This window comes from Callithrix jacchus, chromosome 8, assembly GCF_049354715.1.
Source record: "Callithrix jacchus isolate 240 chromosome 8, calJac240_pri, whole genome shotgun sequence".
Taxonomy (NCBI): Eukaryota; Metazoa; Chordata; class Mammalia; order Primates; family Cebidae; genus Callithrix; species Callithrix jacchus.
The window spans coordinates 137,318,616-137,345,892 of NC_133509.1; the positions used below are offsets into that span (position 1 = coordinate 137,318,616).

Sequence of the window (27,277 nt, forward strand, 5' to 3'; positions counted from 1 at the left end):
TATCGCGCCTCGGCCCTCCAGCCTGGGTGACAGAGCAAGACTCCATCTCAAAAAAAAGATGACTGCAATATTGAAGGAAATGTTATTAGATATTTAAACATTTTAATAGTTATAGGAATTGGTTTGTGACCCAGGTGAACATCTCAGTTTGTCCCCTGGTTTTTCTTAGCTGGTATTTCTTGAGTTAGGCCTCAAACCCATGGGTGTGTACAGTACTTGCATGCATAGAAAGCATCTCGTTGTTGGGATTATTTGTACTTAAGAGGTTTTTTCTTCATTCGCTAAATACCCTTTATTTAAAATATTTTTTCTTGAGCCAAAAATATGTTTGCGAATTAGTCTCTTACTATTCATGCAGAACCGTGCCTTATTTTGAATGTTCTTGTTCTGAATTAGAAGGTGGAAGCAGGAGCACCTGTCACAGCTCCCTGGAGTCGACACCCTGCTCTGAGTTTCCTGGGGACAGTCCCCAGTCCTTGTTGTCCATGACCTCAAGTGTCCTGGGCAGTAGCGTGGATCAGTTAAGTGCAGAGTCTCCAGACCAGGAAATCGGCTTCAGTGGTGAGGTGAACGGTGTCCCGCGGGAAAATACTGACTCCAAAACGGTTAATATCCTGGAGGTGCCGGAATCTGTGCCTGACTCGCTGGCTGAGGAAGATGCCATTAGAACGGAAATGCCACACTGTCACCACGCACATGGGCAGGAGCTGCTCAATGGAGTGCCAAATTCACCCTTGCTCCTGGGAGAAGATGTGGGAGGCAGCGATGTCACAGGACTTGAAGATGAGCCTTGTCCTGCAGACGATGGACCAAATAGCACACAGTTACCCTTCAAAGAATTGGACGGCTCTCCTGGGGCACATGATGGGGAAGACATCCAACCTATTGGCTCCCAAAGCACTTTTTGTGAAGTCCCCCTCCTGAACTCACTCATGGTGCCTTCCAGCCTCAGCTGGGCCCCAAGTGCTGAGCAATGGCTGCCTGGGACCGGAGCTGATGAAGGCAGTCCTGTGGAGTCCAGCCAAGAACAGAATGTCCTATCCAGCGTGGGGGCCTCTGGCCACCTCAGCGCAAATCTCTGGCATGCTGTCACTGATGATGACACAGATCAGAAAGAAACACCCATTTCTGAACGTGACTTGGGGACTGTGGGAGGACAGTTGACTCCAGTCTCTGCCTTGGCGGCCAGCACTCACGAGTCTTGGCTTGAGCAGCTTCCACGGGATCAGGTACTGACGTCCAGCGATGAGGAGGACATCTATGCCCACGGGCTTCCTTCTTCATCCTCAGAGACGAGTGTGACAGAGCTTGGACCTGGTCGCTCCCAGCAAGACCTGAGCCGGCCAGGTACGGATGATGCCGGGCTGCTTAAGCCAGATCAGGTATGTGGGCTCAGATGGTGGGAGACATATAATAAAGCTTTCTTAAGGGTAGTAATTGTTGGCAAGACTGATTATTTTCCGTATGGAAAGAAATTCTGTTCCTACTGCAACATCCATAGGCCACGTTCAAGTCTGGGTTTCAAGGGATTTCCAGCATAGTGACTATGAGTGGCTTGAGCTACTTCTGACCTTTTATACCCTGCTCAGTCGCCTGCCTCCTGACCAACGTGGCGTCTTGCTGTTTCCTCTTACCGCACAAGCGCAGGCGCGAGTAGGCACTTACTGTTAGCCATTGTAGGGCAGGGCTGAATTGGCCTGGGGCTGTCTCAGAAAACCAGTGGGCAGGACTGTCCACTCGTGGAGTAGAGAAAGCTCTGAGCAGTTTGGAGGCCGGGACTCTTCTGTCCTCCTCCTCAGACCTCTTCGAGGAACCATCCGCAAGAGCATGGCCATTTCCAGAACTTCTGTCTCCTCAGCCTCCGCAGTGGCCCCAGGGGCCACTGCAAGCTACGGGAAGCGGTTTGGAGTAACCAGTCTTTGTAGGTCCACCCAGCACATGTAATTAGGGATGATTTTTAACTGTCCTTGAGTATTTTATATTAAAAGTGATTTTTTTTAAAGCGCCTACTTTCCTTTGCAATAACTATTACTAGATGTATTTGGTTTCAGAGCTAACTGTATTGTCATGTCTCCTGCTGACTGTAGATGTGAGGTGTGAGTTATGGCTGTGCATTTACAGCTACGTGTGCTCCCCACCACGCACACTGAATTCTCTCAGTGCTACGGGGTGGCGCTTGGTCAGTGCGTACCATGTGCAGGCATCCTGCGAAGCACCTTACAGGTTCGACTCATTTACTTCTCTAAACACAAGCTGTGCAGTAGGCACTCTTATTGCCCCATTTTACAGAGGAGGAAATTGAAGCAGAGAAAAGCTGGACAGCTTGCACAAGGTCATATAGCAAGTGAAGGGCGGGCCGCAGGACCCCCTCGCTCATCCTGTGTGCTGTCATGCCCCAGAAGTGAAATGTGCTGCTTACTTGTTTTGAGACAGAATGCCAAAAGACTTTTTTTTTTCTTTTGAAACAGGGTCTCACTCTGTCACCCAGGATGGAGCACAGTGGCATAGTCATGGCTCATTGTAGCCTCAACCTCCCTAGGCTGAAGCGATCCTCCTGTCTCAGCTTCCTGAGTCACTGGGATACAGGCATGTGCCACCACGCCCAGCTAATCTTTGTATTTTTTTTTCTGAGATGGAGTCTCACCCAGGCTGGTAATTTTTCTGTTTATTAAAGAGCAGGGGGTTTGCCTTATTTGCCAGATTTGTTGCGAACTCCGGAGCTCGAGCAATCTGCCCACCTCAGCCTCCCAAAGTGCTGGGATGACAGATGTGAGCTGCTGTGCCCGGCCAAGGGTGGCCTTTTATTCAGTCATCCGGCATTTATCTTTTCAACCCGGTGGTTCCTGAGTGGCCTTGACTGTCAGTCTCTGTGTTTGTGCTGGGAACCACAGTGCAAATGGCAGCTAGTTGTGGATTCCATCTTCCTGAGCCTCAGAGTCTTGAGGGGGAGCCAGGTACATGTTCACATCCTCACAGTTGAGTGGGACTCAGGTGAAGGTGCTGAGCCAAGTGCAGAGCTGTAGGAAGCCCCAACGGCGTGGCCCCCCAATGACTGGGCGTTAGCCAGGCAGACTACCTGTAGGGTGGGGTATTGGAATTCTAGGCCAGAAATTCGGGAAAGCCCTTACTTAGGTGACAGGTGCCCTGGCCCTTTGAGCCCCCGACCCTCTAACTTCCTCCCTTCCTCATCCCACTCCAGGTAGCTGGAAAGCCAAGAAATTTTATGGTGTATGATTTTTGGTGGGGGGTGGAGGTAAGGCTTGCCATGGTAAGCAGGGCCAGATTGAGAAGAGTTGGGCCCCTTTCTCTTTGAAGTACTTCACTTCTATGTGGGTATCTGTACAAATACATTTATTTCCTTTGCAATTATTGAAAACTGTTAAAGACTTTATTTAGTTTTGATTTTTAAAAGAACCCTGGCAAGGCTGGGCGTGATGGCTCATGCCTGTAATCCCAGCACTTCAGGAGGCCAGGGTGGACAAATCACCTCAGGTCAGGAGTTCGAGACCAGCCTGGCCAACATGGCAAAACCCCATCTCTACTAAAAAGACAAAAATTAGCTGAGCATGGTGGTGGACACCTATAATCCCAACTACTTGGGAGGTTGAAGCAGGAGAATTGCAGTCAGCCAAGATTGCGCCACTGTACTCCAGCCTGGGTAACAGAGTAGGACTCCATCTCAGAAAGAAAAAGAAAAAAAAAAAAAAAAGAGGGGGCGCATCAGCTCACACCTGTAATCCCAGCACTTTGGGAGGCCAAGGCCCGGCGGATCACCTGAGGTTGGGAGTTTGAGACCAGCCTGACCAACATGGAGAAACACTGTTTCTACTAAAAATACAAAAATTAGCTGGGTATGGTGGTGCATGCCGGTAATCCCAGCTACTCGGGAGGCTGAGGCAGGAGAATCACTCAAACCCAGGAGGTAGAGGTTGCAGTGAGCTGAGATCACGCCATTGCACTCCAGCCTGGGCAACAAGAGTGAAACTCCATCTCAAAAAGAAAAGAAAATATGGCTGGGCGCGGTGGCTCATGCCTGTAATCCCAGCACTTTGGGAGGCTGAGGTGGGCGGATCACCTGAGATCAGGAGTTCGACACCAGTCTGACCAATATGGTGAAACCCCATCTTTATATATAAAAAAAAGAAAATATGGTAGAAAAAAAAGACAGCGGTAGTGCCACATCTCCAGTGCATCTGTAGTGATTAGACCATAGAACATGGACTTGCATGCAGATATTGAAGAATCTGGCTCTTTGCATATGGTGAGGTACGCCTGCAGAATAAAAGCAGCTCCTTTGTAATGTGATGCGAAGAGCACTAAGTGTCACAGAGGTGTTAGAACAGGAGAAAGTGTCTTCCAGGGACACCAGGGAGCCTCCATAGGGAGACAGCAGCCCACGTCTCAGAACGTTTGTGGTAGAGGGGTGTCCAAAGGTAGCGAGGTTTGAGGGGAGGGTTGGCTTGGCTTCTTGCTGCAGCCTTTTACTGTCTTGTGTTAATGATACCCACTCACCTTTCTTACAACAGTAAGCCAAGGGTGGCTGTGTCCTCTGCCACAGACTTCACTGGCTCTGCCCTTGTTAGTTTGCAGAAAGCTGGATGGGCTACTCGGGTCCTGGCTATGGCATCCTCAGCTTGGTGGTCTCCGAGAAGTATATCTGGTGCCTGGACTACAAAGGTGCCCTGTTCTGCAGTGCCTTGCCGGGCGCCGGGCTGCGCTGGCAGAAGTTTGAAGATGCTGTCCAGCAGGTGGCAGTCTCGCCCTCAGGTTTGCCCCCGCGCTCCCTGCTCTCGCTCCCCATTCCTGGGTGCAGACATCTTAGCACAGGGCTCCCCTGAGCATTCAGCAACTTTGCCTCTTCCGAGAGGTTTGACGGGCTTTCCTCCAAAGAATGTGAATTGCTGCATTGGATGTCAACTCACAGTGTAAATGGGTGTTCAGTTTGAGTGTTTGTTTTCTTTATTAATTGCACTGGTAACCTCTGATTATATTTTTGTAAGCTAGTAAGCTGGACAGAAAGTTTGAAATTTGAGGGATTTTTAGGGATATTAATATACTATTTATAAAAATAATATGTTTCTCTTTGTCAGTGTTGCTTTAAAGCAACCGAACCACGAAGGCGGGCCTGTGGATATGTTGGATTTATTCCAATTATTTGGCTTCCTCTTTAGAAATTCTGTTTTAATGAGCTCTCTGCTCCGGGTGAGCAGTCTACTCCCTGACTCTAGAAGGAAAGTCCATTCATTCTTTCATGCTGCTGTTAGGTCATTGGTGGTGAGTGGGAGCCAGTGTTTCCTGAACAAGGTTCTTCTGGGCCGGAAGACCTCCCTTATCTGCGTGGAATAATTTGTTTTCCTTAAGGTTGTGTTGGCCACATCAGCATCTCCGCCCGTGGGGGTGCTTTTGCCTTGAACCAGCCCGGTTTATTGTCTGGATGTTGGGATAGAAGTCAGACGAAGCCAACGTTGAGTCTCCGACTTGGGACCTGTCGGTCCTCTGTAACTTCACTGTGTTTCGAAATGAATTTCCCTTACATCTCCCTGGTCTTTGTCACTGTTTAAAATTTTAGTTTGTTCTACGTTGTTTTGCTCGCTTGCTTTCACTGCTTGTTTGAAAAATATGTTTCTTTAGAGACTGGCTAGCAAGCCACTCCGCAGGCTGGCATTACACAATTGTGCATTTTAACTCATTTCTTGTTGCTGTCATTTACTGTCAGGTTTGTCTCTTTGGCCTTTTAGTGGGTTCTACTCCTGATTCCATTCATTGCTTGTATTCCCAGGCCCCTTGGTCCCTCACAGTGCTAGCGGGAACTCTCCATCTCCACGAGATTCACGTGCTCAGCTGTGGTGTCCTTCAGGGCTCAGGCCCATGTCCTTGGTGGGCGGCAGAGCCCTTGTGCCAGGGGTACCACAGGCAAAGATGCCCAACAGGCCCTCTGGTCCAGCCCAGGCGATGGTCGGTGATTGCCGGTGGCCCCACACCTTGCCTGTGTCGGCCTGCACCAGGCCTCCACCTGCAGTGCTGTCCTGCCTTCCCTTTCCTCTCTCCTCCTTCGTCTCTTCATCAGAGTCCCCTTTGCAGTGAAAACAGGCCGACTTAGCACAAGCATGTTCTTTCTGTGAATCCTTTCCATTCAGCTCGTCCAGAACTGATCCCTCCCTTTGCATCCCTAAAGGACTTTTTCAGCCTCTCCTAGAGCACTAGCTGTGTCTCAGGATGTTTATTTGGGGACTTATCAAACCTAATAATGTCATCAGTGTTTCTCCCCTGTGTGAGGAGCACCTGCCATGTGCCCAGCTCTGTGGCCATGCAGTTGGTCTGCTCCCACCGCCAGTCTGTAGCACAGCCCTGTTGGGGGGGATGATCCCCATTGCCCAGGAGGAAAGTGAAGCTAGGAGGTGGGCAGGAACATGGAGCCTGAAGCCACACAGCCACTAAGTGGTGGCCAAGGGCCCAAACCTGGGTCTGGTGGCCTCTTTCCCCACTTGGGGGGACAGAACAGGATGCGTTTTAGAAATCTTTCTCCCCTCAATGCCCAGCATGAAGCCTTTTATGTAGAAATATATTCTAACATTAGTTGAACAGTGAATAGAATTTTTATTTCCATAGGAACCCTGCTCTGGAAGATTGAACAGAAATCTAACCGGGCTTTTGCTTGTGGGAAAGTCACCATCAAGGGGAAGCGGCACTGGTATGAAGCCCTGCCTCAGGCGGTGTTTGTGGCCCTGAGCGATGACACGGCCTGGATCATCAGGACGAGCGGGGACCTGTACTTGCAGACAGGTAACTGCGGGCTGCGCTCAGGGGCCTGCTGGCTCTGCTGTCACTTCCTCTGCTGCACCCTACTTTGCCAGTAACATGCTTACAACAGTCACTGTCATTAAGAGGCTAAAAATCCATTCGAATTAAGACACCTCTGGGAAGAGAGTATTTGCCACTTGGTATGTATTAGCAGTTTCCTGCTATTGACACAAACTCAACCTGGGACAAATTTAGGGCAAGAATGAATAGGATTATTTGGTGAGATACAGAAACCACCGCATATCATGTATCCTGCAGTGTCAGATCTTAAGAGGAAAGAATACAGAGGAAGGACGTAAAATTCATTTCCCCCTTTAAGCTAAGGCTGAAGTGGCTGCATTTTTTGTTCAGCCATACCAAAGCCCAGCCTATGCCTTATTTACCTGTGGGTCAGGAAAAAAAAAGAAGAAATAATTTTCTCTTCTTTATTTTGAGATGGAGTCTCTGTCTCTCTCTCTTGCCCAGACTGGAGTGCAGTGGTGCCATCTCGGCTCACTGCAACCTCTGCCTCCCAGGTTCAAGCAATCCTCCTGCCTCAGCCTCTTGATTCCAGTCTGGGATTACAGGTGTTCACCACCACACCCAGCTAATTTTTTTGTATTTTTAGTAGAGATGGGGTTTCACCATGTTGGCCAGACTGGTCTTGAACTCCTAACCTCAAGTGATCTGCCTGCCTCAGCCTCCCAAAGTGCTGGGATTACAGGTGTGAGCCACCATGCCAGGCCATAATTTGCTCTAAAAGGCAGTTTAGGTCAGGTGTGGTGGTTTATGCCTGTAATCCCAACACGTTGGGAGGCCGAGGCAAGTGGATCACCTGAGGTCAGGAGTTCAAGACTAGCCTCACCAACATGACGAAACCCCATCTCTACTAAAAAGAAAAAGAAAAAAGAAAAATTAGCTGGGCATGGCGGTGCCTGCCTGTGTAGTCCCAGTTACTTGGGAGGCTGAGGCACGAGAATCATTTGAACCTGGAGGCAGAGCTTGCAGTGACCTGAGATGGCACCACTGCACTCCAGCCTAGGAGACAGAGTGAGACTCCGTCTAAAAACGAAAATAGCAGTTCAGCAAGTCACAGGAAGCTGCCTTCAGGGAAGCCTTTAGCTACTGGAAGGGGCACCCTAGGACTTGCTTATTAAAAATCAGCTGTAAGGATGGTCAGTGTTTACTGTCAGCAGAATGCAGAAGGATCTTCTACAAGCGATGTGATTTATCAGTATCTGGGAAGGACTGTGGGGCAGGAGATACTTTCGGTTGTCAAGAAACCATTGTCAGATTTATGTAAAGACCAGTCTTCCAGATGTTTAACATTGCTGACTCCAGGAGAATGTTGTTTTTATTTTTACTTTTTGGGGGGGATGGAGTCTTGCTCTGTCACCCAGACTGGAGTGCAATGGTGTGATCTAGGCTCACCACAACCTCTGCCTCCTGGTTCAAGTGATTCTCCTGCCTCGGCCTCCCGAGTAGCTGGGACTACAGGCATGTGCCACTGTGCCCTGCTAATTTTTGTATTTTTAGTAGAAATGGGGTTTCACCATGTTGGCCAGGCTGGTCTCAAACTCCTGACCTTGTGATCTACCCACCTGAGCCTCCCAAAGTGCTGGGATTACAGGTATAAGCCACCATGCCCGGCCTCAGGAAAAAAAAAAAATTTTTTTTAAGACAGAGTCTCGCTCTGTTGTCCAGGCTGGAGTGCAGTGGCATGATCTTGGCTCACTGCAACCTCCACTTCCCGGGTTCAAGCGATTCTCAAGCCTCAGCATCCTGAGTAGCTGGGACTATAAATACCCACCACCACACCCGGCTGATTTTTTGCATTTTTAGTAGAGATGGGGTTTCACCATGTTAGCCAGGATGGTCTCACTCTCCTAACCTCGTGATCTGCCTGCCTCGGCCTCCCAAAGTGCTGGGATTATAGGCGTGAGCCACCGCGCCAGCCTCAGGAGAATGTTTTAATCTCCGCCATGAGCCGTCAGCTGGGGATGAGTCTTCAGGTCGAAGCCCTTGTCCAGCTGGCTTACTCCAGGGTGCTTGAGAACCTTCAGCCCAGGCGCACAGCCATACTGGCTTCACAGGCCATGATCTGGCCCAGGTTTCTCCAGCCTAGTTCCTGTGTCTTCCTTTAAATGAAAGTAGCTCTGGCAAGGCACATGCACATCTAAGCTGCCAGGACATTTGAACTTTGATCATGGGGGAGACGGGAGGTGTGTCTGGCCTGGGGGTGAGGAGCGAGTGACCTCTTAACCAGTAGCCCCAGAGGAATCACCAGGACAGTCAGTAGCTTCACATGAGCTGACCCCACCCAGACCTGTTGGGTTAGGTCCAGTCCTTCTGGGGATTGCTCAGGAATGTGTCATGTAACAAGTCCTGAGGGGATTCCCACCTAGTTTAGTGCAAGGAAGTATAACCCAAGGACTGCAATACCACAGGTGCGTTTGTGATTAGTCATGGGGCACATCTGAGTACTGAGACCTAATTGCGGGCCTCAGGCCTTGGAATACAGGGTTTTAGGCGACAGTTGGTCTGTCTACTCCCCTGGGAATAGCCTTTGAGCTCATTTAGACATACTTTATGGACAAGGCTTTATGGACAAGCCACAAGGAGGCAAGGGAAAGAGCACTGGACAGGGAGTCAGGGACCCTGAGCTTTGGCCTGACACTGCCTTCCACTTTGACAGACCTCAGATTTCATCTGGGAGACTCAGGGTTTTCATTTTATTAGTGGAGCCCTGCACCCAGTCAGAGCAGAGGGGAGCCACCGTGCTGGAGCTCCCTGCAGGGAAGGCCGCAGGCCTCAGGTCCCTGCCCACTGCAGCCGTGCTGCCTGGAAGGGCTGCTCTGCCCTGCGGCCTCTGGCCTCCATCTGGCCGCTGTCCTGCTCTTGGCTTTTGTGTTCTTCTATCACAACTTCTTGTGCTACATTGGGACACCACAGAATTCTGAATTGTTCAGTTTTCAAAGGGTGTCTAAAACTGCTTTCCGGTGGATGTTACATTTAGACAGAATGTAACCACTTTATGTTGACTAAACTTGACAACGAAAAAGTGGCTGAACAGGGCAGTTCCCGCCTGTAATCCCAGCACTTTGGGAGGCTGAGGTGGGTGGATCACCTGAGGTCAGGAGTTCAAGAACAGCCTGGCCATCATGGTGAAACCCCATCTTAAAAAAAAAAAAGAAAAGAAAAAAAATTAAATAACGTTTTTTTTTTTAAAGCACTCATTGTGAAAGAATGTAGCAAAATACCAGAAAAGGAAAAATAAAAGCCAATAACTAAGTCAAAATGAGGTGTGGAGTTCTGACTGTGTGTCTTTGGGGGCCTCTTCCCATCTTCCTGGCAGCTCTCAGCGTGGATCGCCCCTGTGCCAGAGCCACGAAGGTGGACTGTCCCTACCCGCTGTCCCAGATCACAGCCCGGGACAACGTGGTGTGGGCACTGACGGAGCAGAGGGCCCTCCTGTACCGGGAGGGCGTGAGCAGCTTCTGTCCGGAGGGCGAGCAGTGGAAGTGTGACATTGTCAGGTACTGGTGGCCGGAGACTCCTTCAGCATCTTGCTTGTCTTACCCTTCGTTCTTGTCCGCTTGACTCGGCAAGGCACCATGAGGCTGATCCTGGGCGGTCCTTTCCAGGAGCTTCCATGGCTATAGGCTAATCTGGAATCACCAGAGGTGATTTCTGCAGCATGACCTTAGAGAAACTCTACCTAATTCTGACCAGCAAACTGGACATTGAGTCAGAGCTGAATGTTTAAAAATGCTGCTGCTGTCTGTGCAGCCCTGAGCATCATGGCATCATGAGTCTGTCATGACAGTCTCGACTGAGAACTGCTCACCACCAGGTCGTTCTGGTTTAGTGTCTGTGACAACTTAGGTCCAAATATTTGTTTTGTTTTCATGCTAGATAATTGAAATTGATCTCTAAACTGTAACTTTTTTTTTTTTTTTTTTTTGAGATCAAGTCTCGCTCTGTAGCCCAGGCTGGAGTACAGTGGTGCAATCTTGGCTCACTGCAACCTCCGCCGCCCGGGTCCCAGTTCAAGCAATTCTCCTACCTTAGACTCCCAAGTAGCTGGGATTACAGGCACGAGCCACCATGCCCAGCTAATTTTTGTATTTTTTTTTTTTTTTAAGACAGGGTTTCACCATGTTGGTTAGGCTGGTCTTGAACTCCCGACCTTAGGTGATCGGCCTGCCTTGGCCTCCAAAGTGCTTGGATTACAGGCATGAGCCATCATGCCCAGCCTAATTTTTGTATTTTTTAGTAGAGATGGGGTTTCACCATGTTGGCCAGTCTGGTCTTGAACTCCTGACCTCGTGATCTGCCTGCCTCTGGCTCCCAAAGTGCTGGGATTACAGGCCTGAGGCACCGTGCCTGTTCTTTCTTTCTTTCTTTTTTTTTTTTTTTTTTTTTGATACAAAGTCTCATTCTGTCACCCAGGCTGGAGTGTAGTGCCATGATCACAACTCACTGTAGCCTTGACCTTCCAGGCTCAGATGATCCTCCTGCCTCAGCCTCCTGAGTAGCTGGGACTGCAGGTGCACACCACCATGCCCAGCTAATTTTTGTATTTATTGTAGAGACAGGTTTTCATCATGTTGCCCAGACTGATCTTGAACTCTTGGGCTCAAGCAGTTCTCCTTCTTCAGCCTCCCATAGTGCTGGGGTTACAGGCATGAGCCACTGTGCCTGGCCTGATCTCTGAACTATAATTTAAGCTATTTTTTACCATTCGAGATGTTAGTTATAGAATTCCCATCAGATCATTTTACTAATATGGAATTGTTAATAGTCTTTAGAAAAACTAGATTAGGATATTCTTGGTTTGAATCTAGCAACCCGGTAAACTTAATGAATACCTATTAAGAGCCAGAATGGTCTGGGCATTGTGACTCACACCTGTAATCCCAGCCCTTTGGGAGGCAGAGGCGGGTGGATCACCTGAGGTCAGGAGTTTGAGACCAGCCTGACCAACATGGCGAAACCCTGTCTCCACTAAAAATACAAAAATGAGCTGGCTGTGGTGGTGGGTGTCTGTAGTCCCAGCTACTTGGGAACCTGAGACAGGAGAATTGCTTGATCTGGGGAGGTGGAGATTGCAGTGAGCTGAGATTGCCCCATTGCACTCCAGCCTGGGCAAAAAGAGCAATACTTGGTCTCAAAAAAAAAAAATGCTAGAATGATGCTAGAGGCTGGGTGCACCAAGAGGGCTGAGACTGGCCCTTCTGTCACCAGTTCCAGATCTCATGGGGGGCCCCATGCATGGAAGGGCACCCATTAGCACAGGTGGCCCTAAACAGGAGTATGGAGTGTGCAGCCCCGAGGGAACCAAGGAATTCATGCAGCAGTCGGGAAGGCAGCTTGTGGAGTGGACTCACAGCTAAGCCTTGAAGCTGATGAGGACTTCCCCATATGGAGGGAGGGAGAGGGCGTCTCTAGCAGAGAGGCCAGTGTCTGCCCAGGCCCAGTGCACAGAATTGCCTGGCACATCGGGGGAGTTGACAGTCACTCCCTTGGTAAGGGAGGGAGTAGAGAGATGGAGGCATTCAGGGGCCTTGGATTCTTTTTTAGTCCCTAATCACTTTTGCTTAGGTTATTTTCTCTCAAGAGTTTTCTGGCCATTCTGGGTCATCAGTGTGTCTTTCAGAAGCTGCCACCCATGTGAACCATTTATGTTGCATAGTAATTTAACTCAGACTCAAACTTCCTTCCCTGGCACTTGATGACCTGCTCCAAGGTCACATCTCTTCTCGAAGCTGTGCCTACACTCTGGGCACTCTGCCTGTGGGTGCTGACCTCCATGTTCTCCTCCTTATTTCCAGCGAAAGGCAAGCTTTAGAACCTGTCTGCATAACGCTTGGGGATCAGCAGACTCTCTGGGCCCTGGACATCCGTGGGAACCTGTGGTTCAGAACTGGCATTGTTTCCAAGAAGCCACAAGGAGATGACGACCACTGGTGGCAAGTAGGTGTTCAGCTCTGGGCCACGTGCTGAGCTCTCCTTGACCTTTTCTGATTCCCCTTTTCTTACCTCTCTCTTCCTTAAAGATACTGGATTAAATTTAAAATATTCACTTTTTTATTGTTTGTTTTGAAACAAGATCTTCTATCACCCAGGCAGAAGTGCAGTGCCATAATCACAGCTCACTGCAATCTTGACTTCCTGGGCTCAGGTGATTATTCCACCTCAGCCTCCCAGTGAGCTGGGACTATAGGCATGTGCCACCATACCCGGCTAGTTTTTTGTATTTTTATCTTTTTTTTTTTTTTGTATTTTTTTTTGGTAGAGATGGTTTTGCCGTGTTGCCCAGGCTGGTCTCAAACTCCTGAGCCCAAGACCCAGACCCCACACCGGGCACAGTAGCTCACACTTGTAATCTCAGCAATTTGGGAGGCCAAGGCAGGCAGATCGCTCGAGTCCAGGAGTTCAAGACCAGCCTGGGGAACATGGTGAAACCCCATCTCTACCAAAAATACAAAAATTGGTTGGGCATGGTGGCACACACCTTTGGTCCCAGCTACTCAGGAGGCTGAGGTGGGAGGATGGTTTGAGCCCAGGAGGCAGAGGTTTCAGTGAGCCAAGATCATACTACCACAATCGAATTTGGGTGACAGAGCTAGACCCTATCTCAGAAAAAAAAGAAGAGAGAAGAATCCACCTGCCTCCACCTCCCAAAGTACTGGGATTACAGGCCGAGCCACCACGCCCAGCCAATAGTATTCACTTTTTCTATTTGTTGGATTAGACTCTGCTGTGTTTGAGTATGTTAGAGGCATCAAGCACTTTTCATCATAGGAAATAATTTGCAAAACTCTTTGTGTAAATAATGCACTTTATTTATTTTGATATTATTTATAAATTTATTATTATAGGCTAAATAAACCCAGTGACATCCATTTGAAGACCAAGGTAGTAATAATGTTTAATTATGGACAGATGTGCTAAGAAAAAAGCCCAAACAATAGGTTTGAAAGCCTAAAAAATTGAGCTATCTCTGCTTATTAAGAAGGCCTCTAAGTAAATGATATTTCAGCAAAGAAAGGGGAATTTTTCCACATGCTTCCGGAAACGGAAACACTTTAAGAAACAGGATGAGGATATACTCAAGCTAACTTTGTGTGATTTGGTTCCAGCAAGAGCACCTAGAATGGATTTCTCTTTTCTTCTTTCCTGTTGCCCATACAGGTTCGGTGGTGGGTTCACTGTTCACTGGAGCATCCAACTCCTGGGCTGAAGTAATCCTCCCACCTCAGCCTCCCAAGTAGCTGGGACCAAAGGCACATGCCACCATGCCCGGCTAATTATTTTGTTTCTTTTTATTTCTTTTTTACTTTTTTTTTTTTCTGCGATGAGACCTTCTACATCAAACGGCTAATTATTTTGGTAGAGGCAAGGTCTTGGTGTTGCCCAGGCTGGGTCTTGAACTCCTTGACTCAAGCAATCCTCCCGCCTTGACCTCCCAAAGCACTGGGATTATAGGCATGAACTACCACCCTTGACCTAGAATGGATTTTCAAAGGAGCGTCTTCTTTCCCGTCTTTGGTATTGTTTAGTGTTAGCGTAGCTCCCACAGTCTCCCACTGTGGTGGGTAAGGATTGCACTGATAGTCAATAGTCATGAAATATTTTATGTTTCTTCTTTTTTTTTTTTTTCCCTGAGATGGAGTCTCCCTCTGTTGCCAGGCTAGAGTGCAGTAGCGCCATCTTGGCTCACTGCAGCCTCCGCCTCCCAGGTTCAAGCAATTCTCCTGCCTCAGCCTCCCGAGTAGCTGGGACTACAGGCGTGCGCCACCATGCCCAGCTAATTTTTGTACTTTTAGTAGAGACGGGGTTTTACCATGTTGGCCAGGATGGTCTCGATCTTTTGACCTTGTGATCCGCCGTCCTCAGCCTCCCAAAGTGCTGGGATTACAGGTGTGAGTCACCATGCCCAGGCCAAGTTTGGTGTTTTTTGAGTATCTTGTTCCATTGGTTTACGTTGTATTGCCACCTCAGACTTGCTTTGTTGAAGGCTTGTCTCACATTGACTGTTCTGAGGTCTTTCAGATGAGAATGCAGAAAGTGAGTTGTGTTTGCTCTTTGAGATGTGTTGTATGTAATATATACATTGTGTATAGATATGTCTAATTTAATGTACTAGGAAATATTTGATAGGTATGCAAATGATTTTAAAATACCTTTTGTGTACTTGTAACCATATGTATACATATACACATATATACCTAGATGTGTATATATGCACGAAATTATTTAAGTATCATAAGGAAAACTAGGTATCGTTTTATCATCATATTAAGAACATTAGAGAAGTTTAATTTGACAGAATCGTCTTTGCGGTACTTGAAAGCAGAGTTATTTTAAATACTACAAGATTGGTTTCTTTCTAGTGCCAGAGCTAGTGTTATAGTTTGCTGCAAAACTTTTAAATTTTTGTCCTGCTTGTCTGCACATTTTGGGTGCTGGGACTGACTGTGGTAACTTTGTGGCAGTGTGCTGGGTCTCCCAGAAGGGCTGCAGTGTGCAGACCCTCAGAGCTCATTTCCAGAGCATGCGATGGGGAGTGCAGCCAGGCTGGCCGAGAGTGCCCTGGAGTGCAGAACAGAGCTACAGGCTCTGCCTCGGGGCCTGTGGCCTGACATGGTAGAGACCCTCCGGTAAACTTCGGTGAGATCAGTGCGTTAGTGAGCATGAGTCCTTCCATAGAGGGGAAAGGGAAGGATTTGTACATGTTTTAAAGTACCAACTTTTACAATCATTTCCTTTTTGTTTCATTTTTTTTGAGATGGAGTTTCGCTCTTGTTACCCAGGCTGGAGTGCAGCGGCTTGATCTCGGCTCACAGCAACCTCTGCCTCCTGGGTTCAAGCAATTCTCTTGCCTCAGCCTCCTGAGTAGCTGGGACTACAGGCACACACCACCATGCCCAGCTAATTTTTTGTATTTTTAGTAGAGATGGGGTTTCACCATGTTGACCAGGATGGTCTCAATCTCGACCTTGTGATCCACCCACCTCAGCCTCCCAAAGTGCTGGGATTACAGGCGTGAGCCACCACGCCCGGCTTGTTTTTGTTTCTTATAAATTAGGTTCCCAGCCAGGCGTGGTGGCTCAGGCCTGTAATCCCAACACCTTGGGAGGCCAAGGTGGGAGGATTGCTTGAAGCCAGGAGTTTAAGACCAGCCAGGTCAGCAAAGAAAGACTCCATCTCCACCTAAAAAAATTTTTTTTTTTTTTGATACAAGAGTTTCACTCTTATTACCCAGGCTGGAGTGCAATGGCATGATCTCGGCTCACCGCAACCTCCGCCTCCTAGGTTCAGGCAATTCTCCTGCCTCAGCCTCCTGAGTAGCTGGGATTACAGGCACATGCCACCGTGCCCAGCTAGTTTTTTTTTGTATTTTTTTTAGTAGAGACGGGGTTTCACCATGTTGATCAGGATGGTCTCGATCTCTTGACCTTGTGATCCACCCGCCTCGGCCTCCCAAAGTGCTGGGATTATAGGCTTGAGCCACCGCGCCCGGCCCTCCACCTAAAATTTTTTAAAAATTAGACAGGCATGATGGCACATTCCTATATTCCCAGCTCCTTGGGAGGCTGGGGTGGGAGGATGGTATCAGCCCAGGAATTTGAGGCTGCAGTGAGCTGTAATTGTGCCCTTGTGTTCCCACCTGGGCAACAAAGTGAGACCCCATCTTAATAAATAAATAAATTAGGTTCCCTATAATAAGTGATGTCACTTTTTCTCATATTTTATTGTGTGTGACCTGGGGATATGGCCTGCATGAGGCTGTCATAGGAGAAGGGCATTATTTATTTTTATTTATATTTTTTGGAGATGCGGCTCACTCTGTCGCTCAGGCTGGAATGCAGTGGCATGATCTCGGCTTACTGCAACCTCCACCTCCCAGGTTCAAGCAATTATCCTGCCTCAGCCTCCCGAGTAGATGGGGTTACAGGCATGTGCCATCACACCAGGCTAATTTTTGTAGAGTAAGGGTTTCACCATGTTGGCAGGCTGGTTTGGAACTCCTGACCTCAAGTAATCCACCTGCCTTGGCCTACCAAAGTAGTGGGATTATAGGCGTGAGTCACTGTGCCTGGCCAGGAGTAGGGCATTTATGCCAGTGATGTTCTGTGTAATCCAACCCAGCAGTGCAGAAATGTGAGTGAACATCAGTGGAGAATCAGATTTCCACTCATAAACAACTTGCCTTACAGCTGGGGTTAGACTCTAGATACTCAGGACCGGCCTAGTTGATGCTGTTGCCCTGCACTGATTATTAGTAGTCCCAATTCAGATTATAAATTAGTTGTTCAAAGCTGGGCGTGGTGGCGCATGCCGTAATCTCAGCACTTTGGGAGGCCAAGGTGGGCAGATCACCTGAGGTCAGGAGTTCAAGACCAACCTGGCCAGTATGGCGAAACTCCATCTTTACTAAACATATAAAAAATTAGCCGGGTGTGGTGGCATGCACCTGTAGTCCCAACTACTTGGGAGGCTGGGGCAGGAGAATCTCTTAAACCCAGGAGGCAGAGGTTGCAGTGAGCCAAAATTACGCCACTGCACTCCAGCCTGGGTGACAGAGCATGACTCTGTCTTGAAAAAAAAAAACAAAAAATTAGTTCATCACACTACTTGTCATACCTTTTTAAATAAATGCTCATCATGTTCCTAAGTACCGTATACTGTTGTCAACTGGAAATACCTGAATTTAAAAGCAAAATTGAAGCCAGGTGCAGTGGCTCATGCCTATAATCCCAGTACTCTGGGAGGCCAAGTCAGGAAGATCGCTTGAGCCCAGAAGTTCAAGACCAGCCTGGGCAGCACAGGGAGACCTGTCTCTACAAAAAATTTAAAAATTGGCTAGGTGGGCTGGGCACGGTGGCTCATGCCTGTAATCCCAGCCCTTTGGGAGGCTGAGGTGGGCGGATCACGAGGTCAGGAGTTCGAGATCAGCCTGGCCAACATGGTGAAACCCCGTCTCTTCCAAAAATTACAAAAATTAGCTGGGCATGGTGGTACATGCCCATAATCCTAGCTACTTGGGAGGCTGAGGCAGGAGAATTGCTTTAACCCAGGAGGCGGCGGTTGCAGTGAGCTGAGATTGTGTCATTGCATTCCAGCCTGGGTGACAAGAACAAGACTCTGTCTCAAAAAAAAAAAAAAAGAAAAATTGACTAGGTGTGGTGGCATTCACCTGTATTTGGAAGACTGAGGTGGGAGGATTGCTTGATCCTGGAAATCAAGGCTGAGTATGATTGAGCCACTGCACTCCAGCCTGGATGTCAGAGCAAGACTGTCTCAGAAAAGATGGCAAAATTATTCTTTCTCGCTCTGATTAGAATGAAAGTCTTCTTAGAAGGGGTGTGTGGGGGGGTGATATTTAATCACAAATGTAATACCTGCTTGTAAAAGATCCATGTTATGTAAAAGTGTCTAAAATGTGGATAAATTCTTCCATACTTTAACTCCACCGCTGCGAAGGAGCGGGAGTCAGCGTTAGCGGTTTGCCGGCATCCTGTCACGTTTTTGGTCCTTCCACAAGTGCACATTTGTGCTTGTGGGCCTGGGCCGGAACCTTCCCTCGAAGCGGAGCGTCTACACTGTAGTTGCTCTGACTCGGGGTTTTTCCTTGTCTCCTTCCAGGTGAGCATCACAGACTATGTGGTGTTTGACCAGTGCAGCTTATTTCAGACAATCATCCATGCCACTCACTCGGTGGCCACAGCAGCCCAAGCCCCGGTAGAAAAGGTGGCAGATAAGCTGCGCATGGCATTTTGGTCCCAGCAGCTTCAGTGCCAGCCAAGCCTTCTCGGGGTCAATAACAGCGGTGTCTGGATCTCCTCGGGAAAGAATGAATTCCACGTGGCTAAGGGAAGCCTCATTGGTGGGTGAATTGCTGTATGTTTCACACTGGCTTTATAGGCAGCCTCACTTTAAAGCCAACATTTAAGGGAAGCTTAAAGATCTCAACTTGAAAAGCTCAGCTAGTGCCAGCAGTATGAAGTGTCTAGTGGGGCCCTCTTCATGCTTTGTGATCAGTTTCTCTCCTTTTTAAAAAATCTGTCATTCCTAAAACTTGGATCCCTGAGTCTGGAGAGTGTGTTTCCCCTGGAAACCTTTCATGGCTTAAGAAAAGCAAATGGAGGTCATTTTTATGTTAACAGTTTCACATTTTAAGTGAAAAAAATCCACCTAAACCTGAAGAGCCTAGGGAGAGAGTGGTCCGTTTCCTGGAGGGAAGGTGGTGGCCACTGCTGGAAATGCAAGGCTCTGGCCAGGTCTGTGAATGTCGACGCTGGTCCATGCATCCCGGGGTTCGTTTCTGTGAGTGAAGCCCTTGCTTTGTGAATTTTCTCCAACCGTCTCCCTGCTGTGTGACCTTCTTGCTCCTGGGCTAGATGTGGCTCTGCCTGGCAGTGTTCAGACAGAAATGAATGGCAGGCTCTGACGGCTCATGTCGTCGAATTTAGGGACACTCTAGAATTATCTGGAGAAGGGGTTTGAAGGCCAGCTGTCGTGTAGAACTAGGCCCTGAAGTGGTTTTGTCGGTCTTCTTTCTCTAACACATTCTTCCCATTTACTCTTTCCAGGCACTTACTGGCATCATGTTGTTCCCCGTGGGACAGCTTCTGCCGCAAAATGGGCCTTCGTGTTGGCTTCTGCGGCTCCCACAAAGGAAGGTGGGTCAGTCTTAGCCTCGCCGAGAAATCTAGAGCACAGCTTCACTGCTGGAAAGGTTCAAACCACGGTCCGACTGTGGCCTCATTCGTGATGGGGTGCGCCTCTGAGACCAACCACGTAGGGGTGTCACAGGTGTCACAGGCCCGTAGCCCCTGTTAGCTGAGCCTAGGGCCCTGAAGGGGATAGTCCTGACCAGGAGAGCTGCTGAGAGGGACCGAGCAGCATGAAGATGAGGGAAAGTACCCTTCTGAAGGACGAGCTTACACTGCGGCCACCAGGGCCCACAACTGGTGACTTCCAGCAGCACATGGCAGGGGCCACAGCTTCTTCAGGCACCTTCCCATCTCCCCTCCAGAGTCCTTCTGTCACCTCCCAGCAGCCTCTTTCCATCTTGTTCACAGACTCTGGATCACATAAGTCCCACATTTGCACCCCATTAGGCAGACCTACCTTGCAGGGAGTGCTCCTGCCCACATTCCTGGGCAGAACTTAGTGTCCCTTACAGAGCACGGGGTTCATGAGGGAGCCAGAGCATGGGAGGGTGGGGAGCTGGCATCTGTGGCCAGGAGAGGCAGTTTCCCCACCCAGTTAGCTGGGAGCCCAGGCAGTCAGGTGACCTCTCTGGGAAGTAGCTGTACCTCCTCCCCGGATTGCACTGAGGGTTAAACTTGAAGACACGATGAAATCTGTGATCAAGAGGGAATCATTTGGTTGGTTCAAACCGTTAGTCCCACTAGGATGCAGGTCATTGGGTCACTACAGTAACTTCTTACTCACCAGATTGTTGGGACCACAGTTCTGAAACCTAGAAATCTCTGAAAACACTAAATTATTTCTTAAGTTTGGCATAAATTGATTTGGCAGTCAAACTTGACTGGGTCTCACACAGGGCTGCCTCCAGCCTCCGTGGATCTGTTGGCTGTGACTGTCTCCGTGCTGGTGCAGGACTGTCACTGCACCTCACCAGGGAGCGCCAGGCCCTCAGGGTTGTTCTGTAAACCTATGGCATACCTGTTAGCTAAGGTTTTCAAAACTCCAGAAAAGGTTTGAATTCCAAAACGTGTGGCCGCAAGTTATAGATAATACCTCAGATAGTGTGCTGTGACCAAGCTTTTAACTGCCCTAAGGATTCTTTGCATTTTAAACAGAATCTGTTATACCTAAAGGACTTTTTTTAAATGCTGGAGGGAATGAAAAGACACGATTTTGAGGCAGCGATAGGAAGAGAAGCATTTCCAGCTCTCTAAACCTTCTCCAGCAGGTGGCCTACCCTCCAGCCCCATCACCAGGAGGCCTAGGAGAGCGCCTTGGCACCATCCTTCCCAGGAACTGCCAACCCTCTTCCAGGGCCCTGAGTTGATAGTCTTCTCTTCTCAGTAAAATTAACATTCCATATGAAAAATGCTCTGGTGCCTCCGTTCAAGTGAAAAACTTCCCAGCCCATGAAAATGGGAGGCCAGAACCAGTAAGCCGACATTACGGCCTTCGTAAAATCTCCTAAGCCCTGCCTTCTTTCCATTTCTTTCAAACATCTCAGGCCTGTTTCTTGTTGGTTGTGGTGCTTGCCTCTGACTTCTTAAAGTGCTGCACCACTCCTGCCCGCATGGGAACGGGCAGGTGAGTGAGCGGCACCGCGGCCAGGTGGACGGCATCTGCCAGAAGGCAACAGCTGCCTTGTGCATTTAGGGCGGGCAGCTTGGAGCAGACAGCGCCATGATGACAAACATGTCCCTTTTCGCAGGGAGCTCCCTGTGGTTGTGCCAGAGCAGCAAGGACCTCTGCAGTGTCAGCGCCCGGAGTGCACAGTCACGGCCCTCCACGGTGCAGCTGCCTCCCGATGCCGAGATGCGCGCCTACGCCGCCTGCCAGGATGCGCTGTGGGCGCTGGATAGCCTCGGCCAGGTGTTCATCAGGACGCTCTCCAAGAGCTGCCCCACAGGCATGCACTGGACCAGGCTGGACCTCTCCCAGCTAGGTATGGCCGTCTCGTGAGTATGCCTGGTGGAGCCCTGACTGCCCTCAGACTGCACCAGAGCATCATGTCGAACAAAACTGCCCAGCCTGTGTTCAACTTGTGAGAGTTCTGAGAGGATATTTATAAGTTGCTGGATGTCAGGAGCTCACTTGGCTGCTACTCCAGACTAGACAGCCTCTGGGTTTTGTCCCTTCCCTGCCCCTTAGAGTTTGCAGGGCTGTCAGAACCCCAGGAGAGCGTGCGTCCTCAGGTTAAGGGGCCATTCGCTGAGAGCAGCTTGAAGGATACTGGTGATGCAGCTGCCCCTGTCGGTCTGTCTGAATGTGGGGCATAGCTCTATGGCCTTAAAAGCTGGAAAGATGGGCGTTCCCTACGATGGGATCAGTGCCACATTTGTCCATCTCCTCAGGACAGTGCCTGGCAGAGGAGAGTGGCTCAGCACACCGGTGCCAGCTCTCTCTTCAGCTCAGCCAGATCCAGGAGGACCTGCACCGAGTAGCTTCTGCTTTTCTCTGTATCTCCCTTCAAAAGCCACAGAGTAGGCTAAAAAATGTAGTGCTATTTGTAGGCCAGGCACAGCGGCTATAATCCCAGCACTTTGGGGGGCTAAGGTTGGTGGATCAGGAGTTCGAGACCACCTGGCCAACATGGTGAAACCCCATCTCTACTAAAAATACAAAAAAAATTAGCTGGGCATAACAATGCATGCCTGTAGTCCCAGCTACTTGGGAGACTGAGGCAGGACAATTGCCTGAACCTGGGAGGTAGGGCTTGCAGTAAGCCAAGATCACACTATTTATTGCATTCTAGCCTGGGCAACAGAGTGAGACTCCATTTCAAAAGAAAGAAAAGAGAGAGAGAGAGAGAGAGAGAGAGAGAGAGAGAGAGAGAGAGGAAAGGAGGGAGAGAGGGAGGGAGAGAATGTAGTGCTATTTGTAAATAATTCATTCATGTTCCAAGAAATAATAAAATAAGCCAACAACATTAGATTTCTCTCTAATAGATTCTTGGTGGATCAGGCAGCATAAGTGTGGTTTACCTGAAGGTGGAACTGTGCAGATGGCTCCCAGGGCCCTGGGTGAGCCCTGCGCTTGCATCAGAACTGACTCAGCAGGACTGACTCTGGAACTTCCTGGTTATAAGGTTTCCAAGTTTTTTAATTTACAACCAGCATATGGTTATATTAGTAGACTTGAATTGCGTAAGCATTTAATGTTTGAGAACTGAACCACGTGTACTCACCAAAAGGAAAAAAAAAAAGAGAAGGAGCGGGGAGAAACAAAACAAGAAGACAGGGCACAGTGGCCCACACCTGTAATCCCAGAACTCTGGGAGGCCGAGGCGGGCACAGTGGCCCACACCTGTAATCCCAGCACTCTGGGAGGCCGAGGTGGGCACAGTGGCCCACGCCTGTAATCTCAGAACTCTGGGAGGCCGAGGCAGGCACAGTGGCTCACACCTATAATCCCAGCACTCTGGGAGGCCGCGAGGTGGGTGGATCACCTGAGGTCAGGACTGAAAGACCATCCTGGCCAACATGGTGAAACCCTGTCTCTACTAAAAATACAAAAATTAGCTGGGTGTGGTGGCGCACGCCTGTAATCCCAGCTACTTGGGAGGTTCAAGAATCACTTGAACTTGGAAGGCAGAGGTTGCAGTGAGCTGAGATCCGTGCCATTGTACTCCAGCCTGGGTGACAGAGCAAGACTCTGTCTCAAAAGAAAAATACGAAAAAGAAAGCAAGAAGAGAAGGGCTTCTCCTCCTCCTCCCCAGGCTCCTGGCTGCATTGCAGTCCGTATGCTCCCAGCTGACGAGGAGAGCCTTGTAAAGCAAGCATTGTCCTAGGCAGCCTGGCAGTGGCCGCTGCGCTCAGCCCCAGGGGCTCCTACAGGGTGCTGAGTGGACGTCACCCATTCTTTTGCCTGAAAAGGCCTCTGAGGATTAACTCAACTGAAAGAAGCAAGTTCTGTTCCAGGGCTTGGGGTTGTCTGGGTAATTTTTGTTCTTTGTGCTTTGGGCCTCCCCACTGCCTTTTGGACCCACCAGTCACCGTCTAGCTTCTTGAGAACAAACACCCTCCTCTCCGTGTCACTGACAGTAACTGATCAGACCAGGCTGAGGCTGAGAGAGGCCTGAACACTGGTGCTGGCTGACCTGCCGCCTGCCCTGGGAAGCCTTACGTTTGTTCAGAGACCCTACTGATTCTGAGTCTTTCTCCAGCAGCTCCTCCCCAGACTAACTGGAAAATGCTGCTAGTTCCCTCTGCGGGTAAAAAGTCCAGCGCATGATGTGTGTTCTCCTTACACCTGAATCTTGAGCACTGTCGGAGGCCATGTTCACCTGCACTGTTTGGGTGAGAAACAGGACTGGTTCCCTTGCACGGCTCCTTGCCAGCCCCTCCAGGAAGGCTCCTGCACTATGGCAGGCTTCAGAGTAAACGGGCGTCATGCCAGGTTCTGCACTGCTGGAGCCAGCCCTGGTTGGGCCTCCCACCTCCAGTATAGCTCGTGCCCCCTCCTGACTCAGTCCAGTCCTCCCAGCACTGGCTAGCTGGCTCAAGTTGTGCAGGTCTCTAAGGTGTGTATTTGGGCTTCACGGGAGGTTTCTCTAGGTGAGAAACCTGGCTTCCGTGGGATTGAGTTTCAAGAGTGAGAAGGAAACAGGAACGAGTCTATCATGAGTCCGGGATGGCCTTGGTCCCTCCAGTGTTCAGCAGATATTCGTTGAGGGGATGGGTGTGTGAGCGGAGGGATGGCCTGGGGGTCCTGTTTGCTGTGGATGGGCAGGTTTTGACTAAGCCCCTGTGTCCTGCCTGCAAAATCATTAACAAATCAATGTCAGTATCCAGCTGAGCCTGAAATGGATCAGACAGGCAGTGAGTACAAGGAGGTCACAGGCAGAGGTGTGGGGACTCATGGCAGAGGCAGGACAGAGCTGGGCCCCAGGCAGCTTGCCTTTAACTGCAGTTTCCTCTCCTTTCTTTTTTTTTTTTTTCCAGATGGGGTCTCACTCTGTCACCCAGGCTAAGTGCAGTGGCACGATCTTGGCTCACTACAAGCTCTGCCTTCCCAGGCTTTAAGCAATCCTCCCACCTCTGCCTCCCAAGTAGCTGGGACCACAGGCATGTGCCATCATGCCAAGCTAATTTTTTTTTTCAAGATGGAGTTTCCTTTTGTTGCCCAGGCTAGAGTACAGTAGCACAATCTCAGTTCACTGCAGCCTCTGTCTCCCAGGTTCAAGCAGTTCTGCCTGTCTCAACCTCCCAAGTAGCTGAGATTACAGGTGCCTGCCACTATACCTGGCTAATTTCTGTAGTTTTAGCAGAGATGGGGTTTTGCCACCTTGGCCAGGCTGGTCTTGAACTCTTGACCTCAAGTGATCCGCCCACCTCCACCTCCCAAAGTGCTGGGATTATAGGTATGCGCCACTGTGCCTGGGCCCAGCTAACTTTTGTATTTTGGGTAGAGATGGGGTTTCACCATGTTGTCCAGGCTAGTCTTAAACTCCTGACCTCAAGTGATCTGCCCGCCTCGGCCTCCCAGTCAGGCATGAGCTACCGTGCCTTGCCTTGGTTTCCTCTCCTTTCTAATGAGAGCAGCAGCCCCCGAAGTCCAACCCCCCGGGGGATGCACAGATAAGGGAGGCGTACTGTCTTTAGTGTGAGCCATCTCCCGGCAGCCTGGCCATCCGAAAGCAGTGGCATTCTGCTTGGGGGCGCTCTGTAGCGTTTGTTAGCTGCACAGATCCTCAGGCTGGTGGTGGGGCTTTTGCTTGTGTTGCCCCAGTTTTTGCCATGGGGGAAGAGAGTCCAGCATCTCTTGTTAAAGCACCACCTCGAGTAGTCCTTTTCCTGCCCTGAGCTTTAGATTTTCTTTATCTGAGTTATCTGGTTGATCTTGAAATGTTGAATTAAGACTCCTTTCCCATTTCCTACACATTCTGAGAGAATGTGTCAAGTCCAGGGTTGGCAGCTTTGTGTTGCGATAAGGGAGGTGAGCAGGCGACCAGGATCCGCAGACCATCCCCTCAGCGAATACCTGCTGAGCACTGGACTGGAGGGCCCAAGGCCATCTTGGACTCAGGGTCAACTCGTTCCTGTTTCCCTCTCACTCCTGGGACTCAATCCCACTGAAGCTGGGTTTCTCCCCTAGAAAGAATGGTCACCTCCCCAGCCTTTGCTGTGCCAGGGTAGGGCAGTGAGCATCACCAGGGGCAGCAGATCTGTAGCTATTGGGCTGTCTTCAGGTGTAGTCTGTATCCTGTGGGAAAGGCAGGTGGGTCAAGAGACTTCTTTTTTGTTTGTTTGAGATGGAGTCTTGCTCTGTTGCCCAGGCTGGAGTGCAGTGACATAATCTCAGCTCACTGTTACCTCTGCCTTCTGGGTTCAAGCAATTCTCCTGCCTCAGCCTCCTGAGTAGCTGGGATTACAGGTGCACACAGCCATGCTCGGTCAATTTTTGTATTTTTAGTAGAGACGGGGTTTCACCATGTTGACCAGGCTGGTCTCAAACTCCTAGCCTTAACTGATTCACCTGCCTTGGCCACCTAAAGTTCTGGGACTACAGGCGTGAGCCACTGTGCCCAGCCCAACAGATCTTTTAATAATTCTGTATTTAAGTGAGGGATTACAAGTTTTGAATTCAGGCATGCTGTCTGCCCAGGAGCCCATGTGTGACTGACCGTGCCTGGCAGCTGTGATCAGGCCATGTGCATTGAATGTGCATTGACAATAAAGGAGAGTCATCTGGCTGACCTGGCTTCTGCCTGTGTTACTTATCTGGAATTAATTGGGGTGCTTCATTTCTCTTTTAAAAGTTGGCAGTGGGCCAGGGGCAGTGGCTTACACCTCTAATCCTAGCGCTTTGGGAGGATTGCTTGAGGCCAGGAATTCAAGACTGACCTGGCCAACATAACAAGACCCCACCTCTAAAAATATTTTTAAAAGCCAGCAGCGGGTTGGGGCAGGGTTGGAGAAAAAAATAAATAAATAATAAATAAAAGTCAGCAGTCGCAGGTGCACATAGCAATGAATGGAAGCACCATGACTGCATTTGAGGATTTTGTTCAATATCAAATTTAGCCTCCCCCAGATGTGCTCTTTTGCCTAACTTTGATCCTCTGCACCCATTAAATTCCGTTTTTTGGGGGTTTTTTTTGAGACAGTGTCTCACTCTGTTGCCTAGTCTCACTGCAACTTCTGTCTCCTGGGTTCAAGTGATTCTCCTGCCTCAATCTCCCAAGTAGCTGGGATTATAGGCCTGCGCCACCACACCTGACTAATTTTTGTATTTTTAGTAAAGATGGGGTTTTACCATGTTGGTCAGGCTTGTTTTGACTGATCTCAGATGATCCACCCGCCTTGGGCTCCCAAAGTGCTGGGATTACAGGTGTGAGCCACTGTGCCCTGTTGCTTTCACTAAATTCTGCTGGAAAGAGCAGAGTACTCTTTTGACTAGTCAGTGAGCAGTGTCCTGGCCATCTAGCTGAAGGTCTCCCTGCTTCTGGACCTCTGCTTCCCTCCCACCACTGCCAGGGTGGAGCCCCCTCGCCACCAAGTTGCTGTCCTACAGAGGCTGCCTTGTGGCACCAGGTGTGCCCACCTCCCATCGTGGTTACCAGAGCTGTCTTCCTCAAACACAGCTCCAGTGGTGTTGCCCTGAATGTTACGTGGTTCCACGCTCCACTAGAATAAAGCTCCAGTCTTTGGTGTGGCGCCCAGGGTCTAGCAAGCCTGGCGTTCCAGGGCCTCTTGCACTGGGGACTTCAGCCATTCCTGGCCTTGCCCTTCCCTTCCCTAATGTACCGTGCACGTTCGTGCTGCCCATGTG

At 49.5% G+C, this 27,277-nt stretch overlaps 1 protein-coding gene across 5 annotated transcripts in view; it reads left to right on the forward strand.

The window, feature by feature from the left end:
* Window positions 1-27,277, forward strand: part of TECPR2 (tectonin beta-propeller repeat containing 2) — a 129,992-nt gene that overhangs the window by 65,313 nt on the left and 37,402 nt on the right. For all 5 annotated transcript variants that reach the window (XM_002754294.7, XM_035261565.3, XM_078335793.1 and 2 more), the window contains 8 exons: window positions 397-1,382; window positions 4,584-4,767; window positions 6,610-6,783; window positions 10,136-10,316; window positions 12,615-12,756; window positions 18,436-18,676; window positions 19,383-19,472; window positions 21,215-21,448. In XM_002754294.7, coding sequence (XP_002754340.2) covers window positions 397-1,382; window positions 4,584-4,767; window positions 6,610-6,783; window positions 10,136-10,316; window positions 12,615-12,756; window positions 18,436-18,676; window positions 19,383-19,472; window positions 21,215-21,448 — 2,232 coding nt within the window. The remainder of the gene's footprint in view (window positions 1-396; window positions 1,383-4,583; window positions 4,768-6,609; window positions 6,784-10,135; window positions 10,317-12,614; window positions 12,757-18,435; window positions 18,677-19,382; window positions 19,473-21,214; window positions 21,449-27,277) is intronic.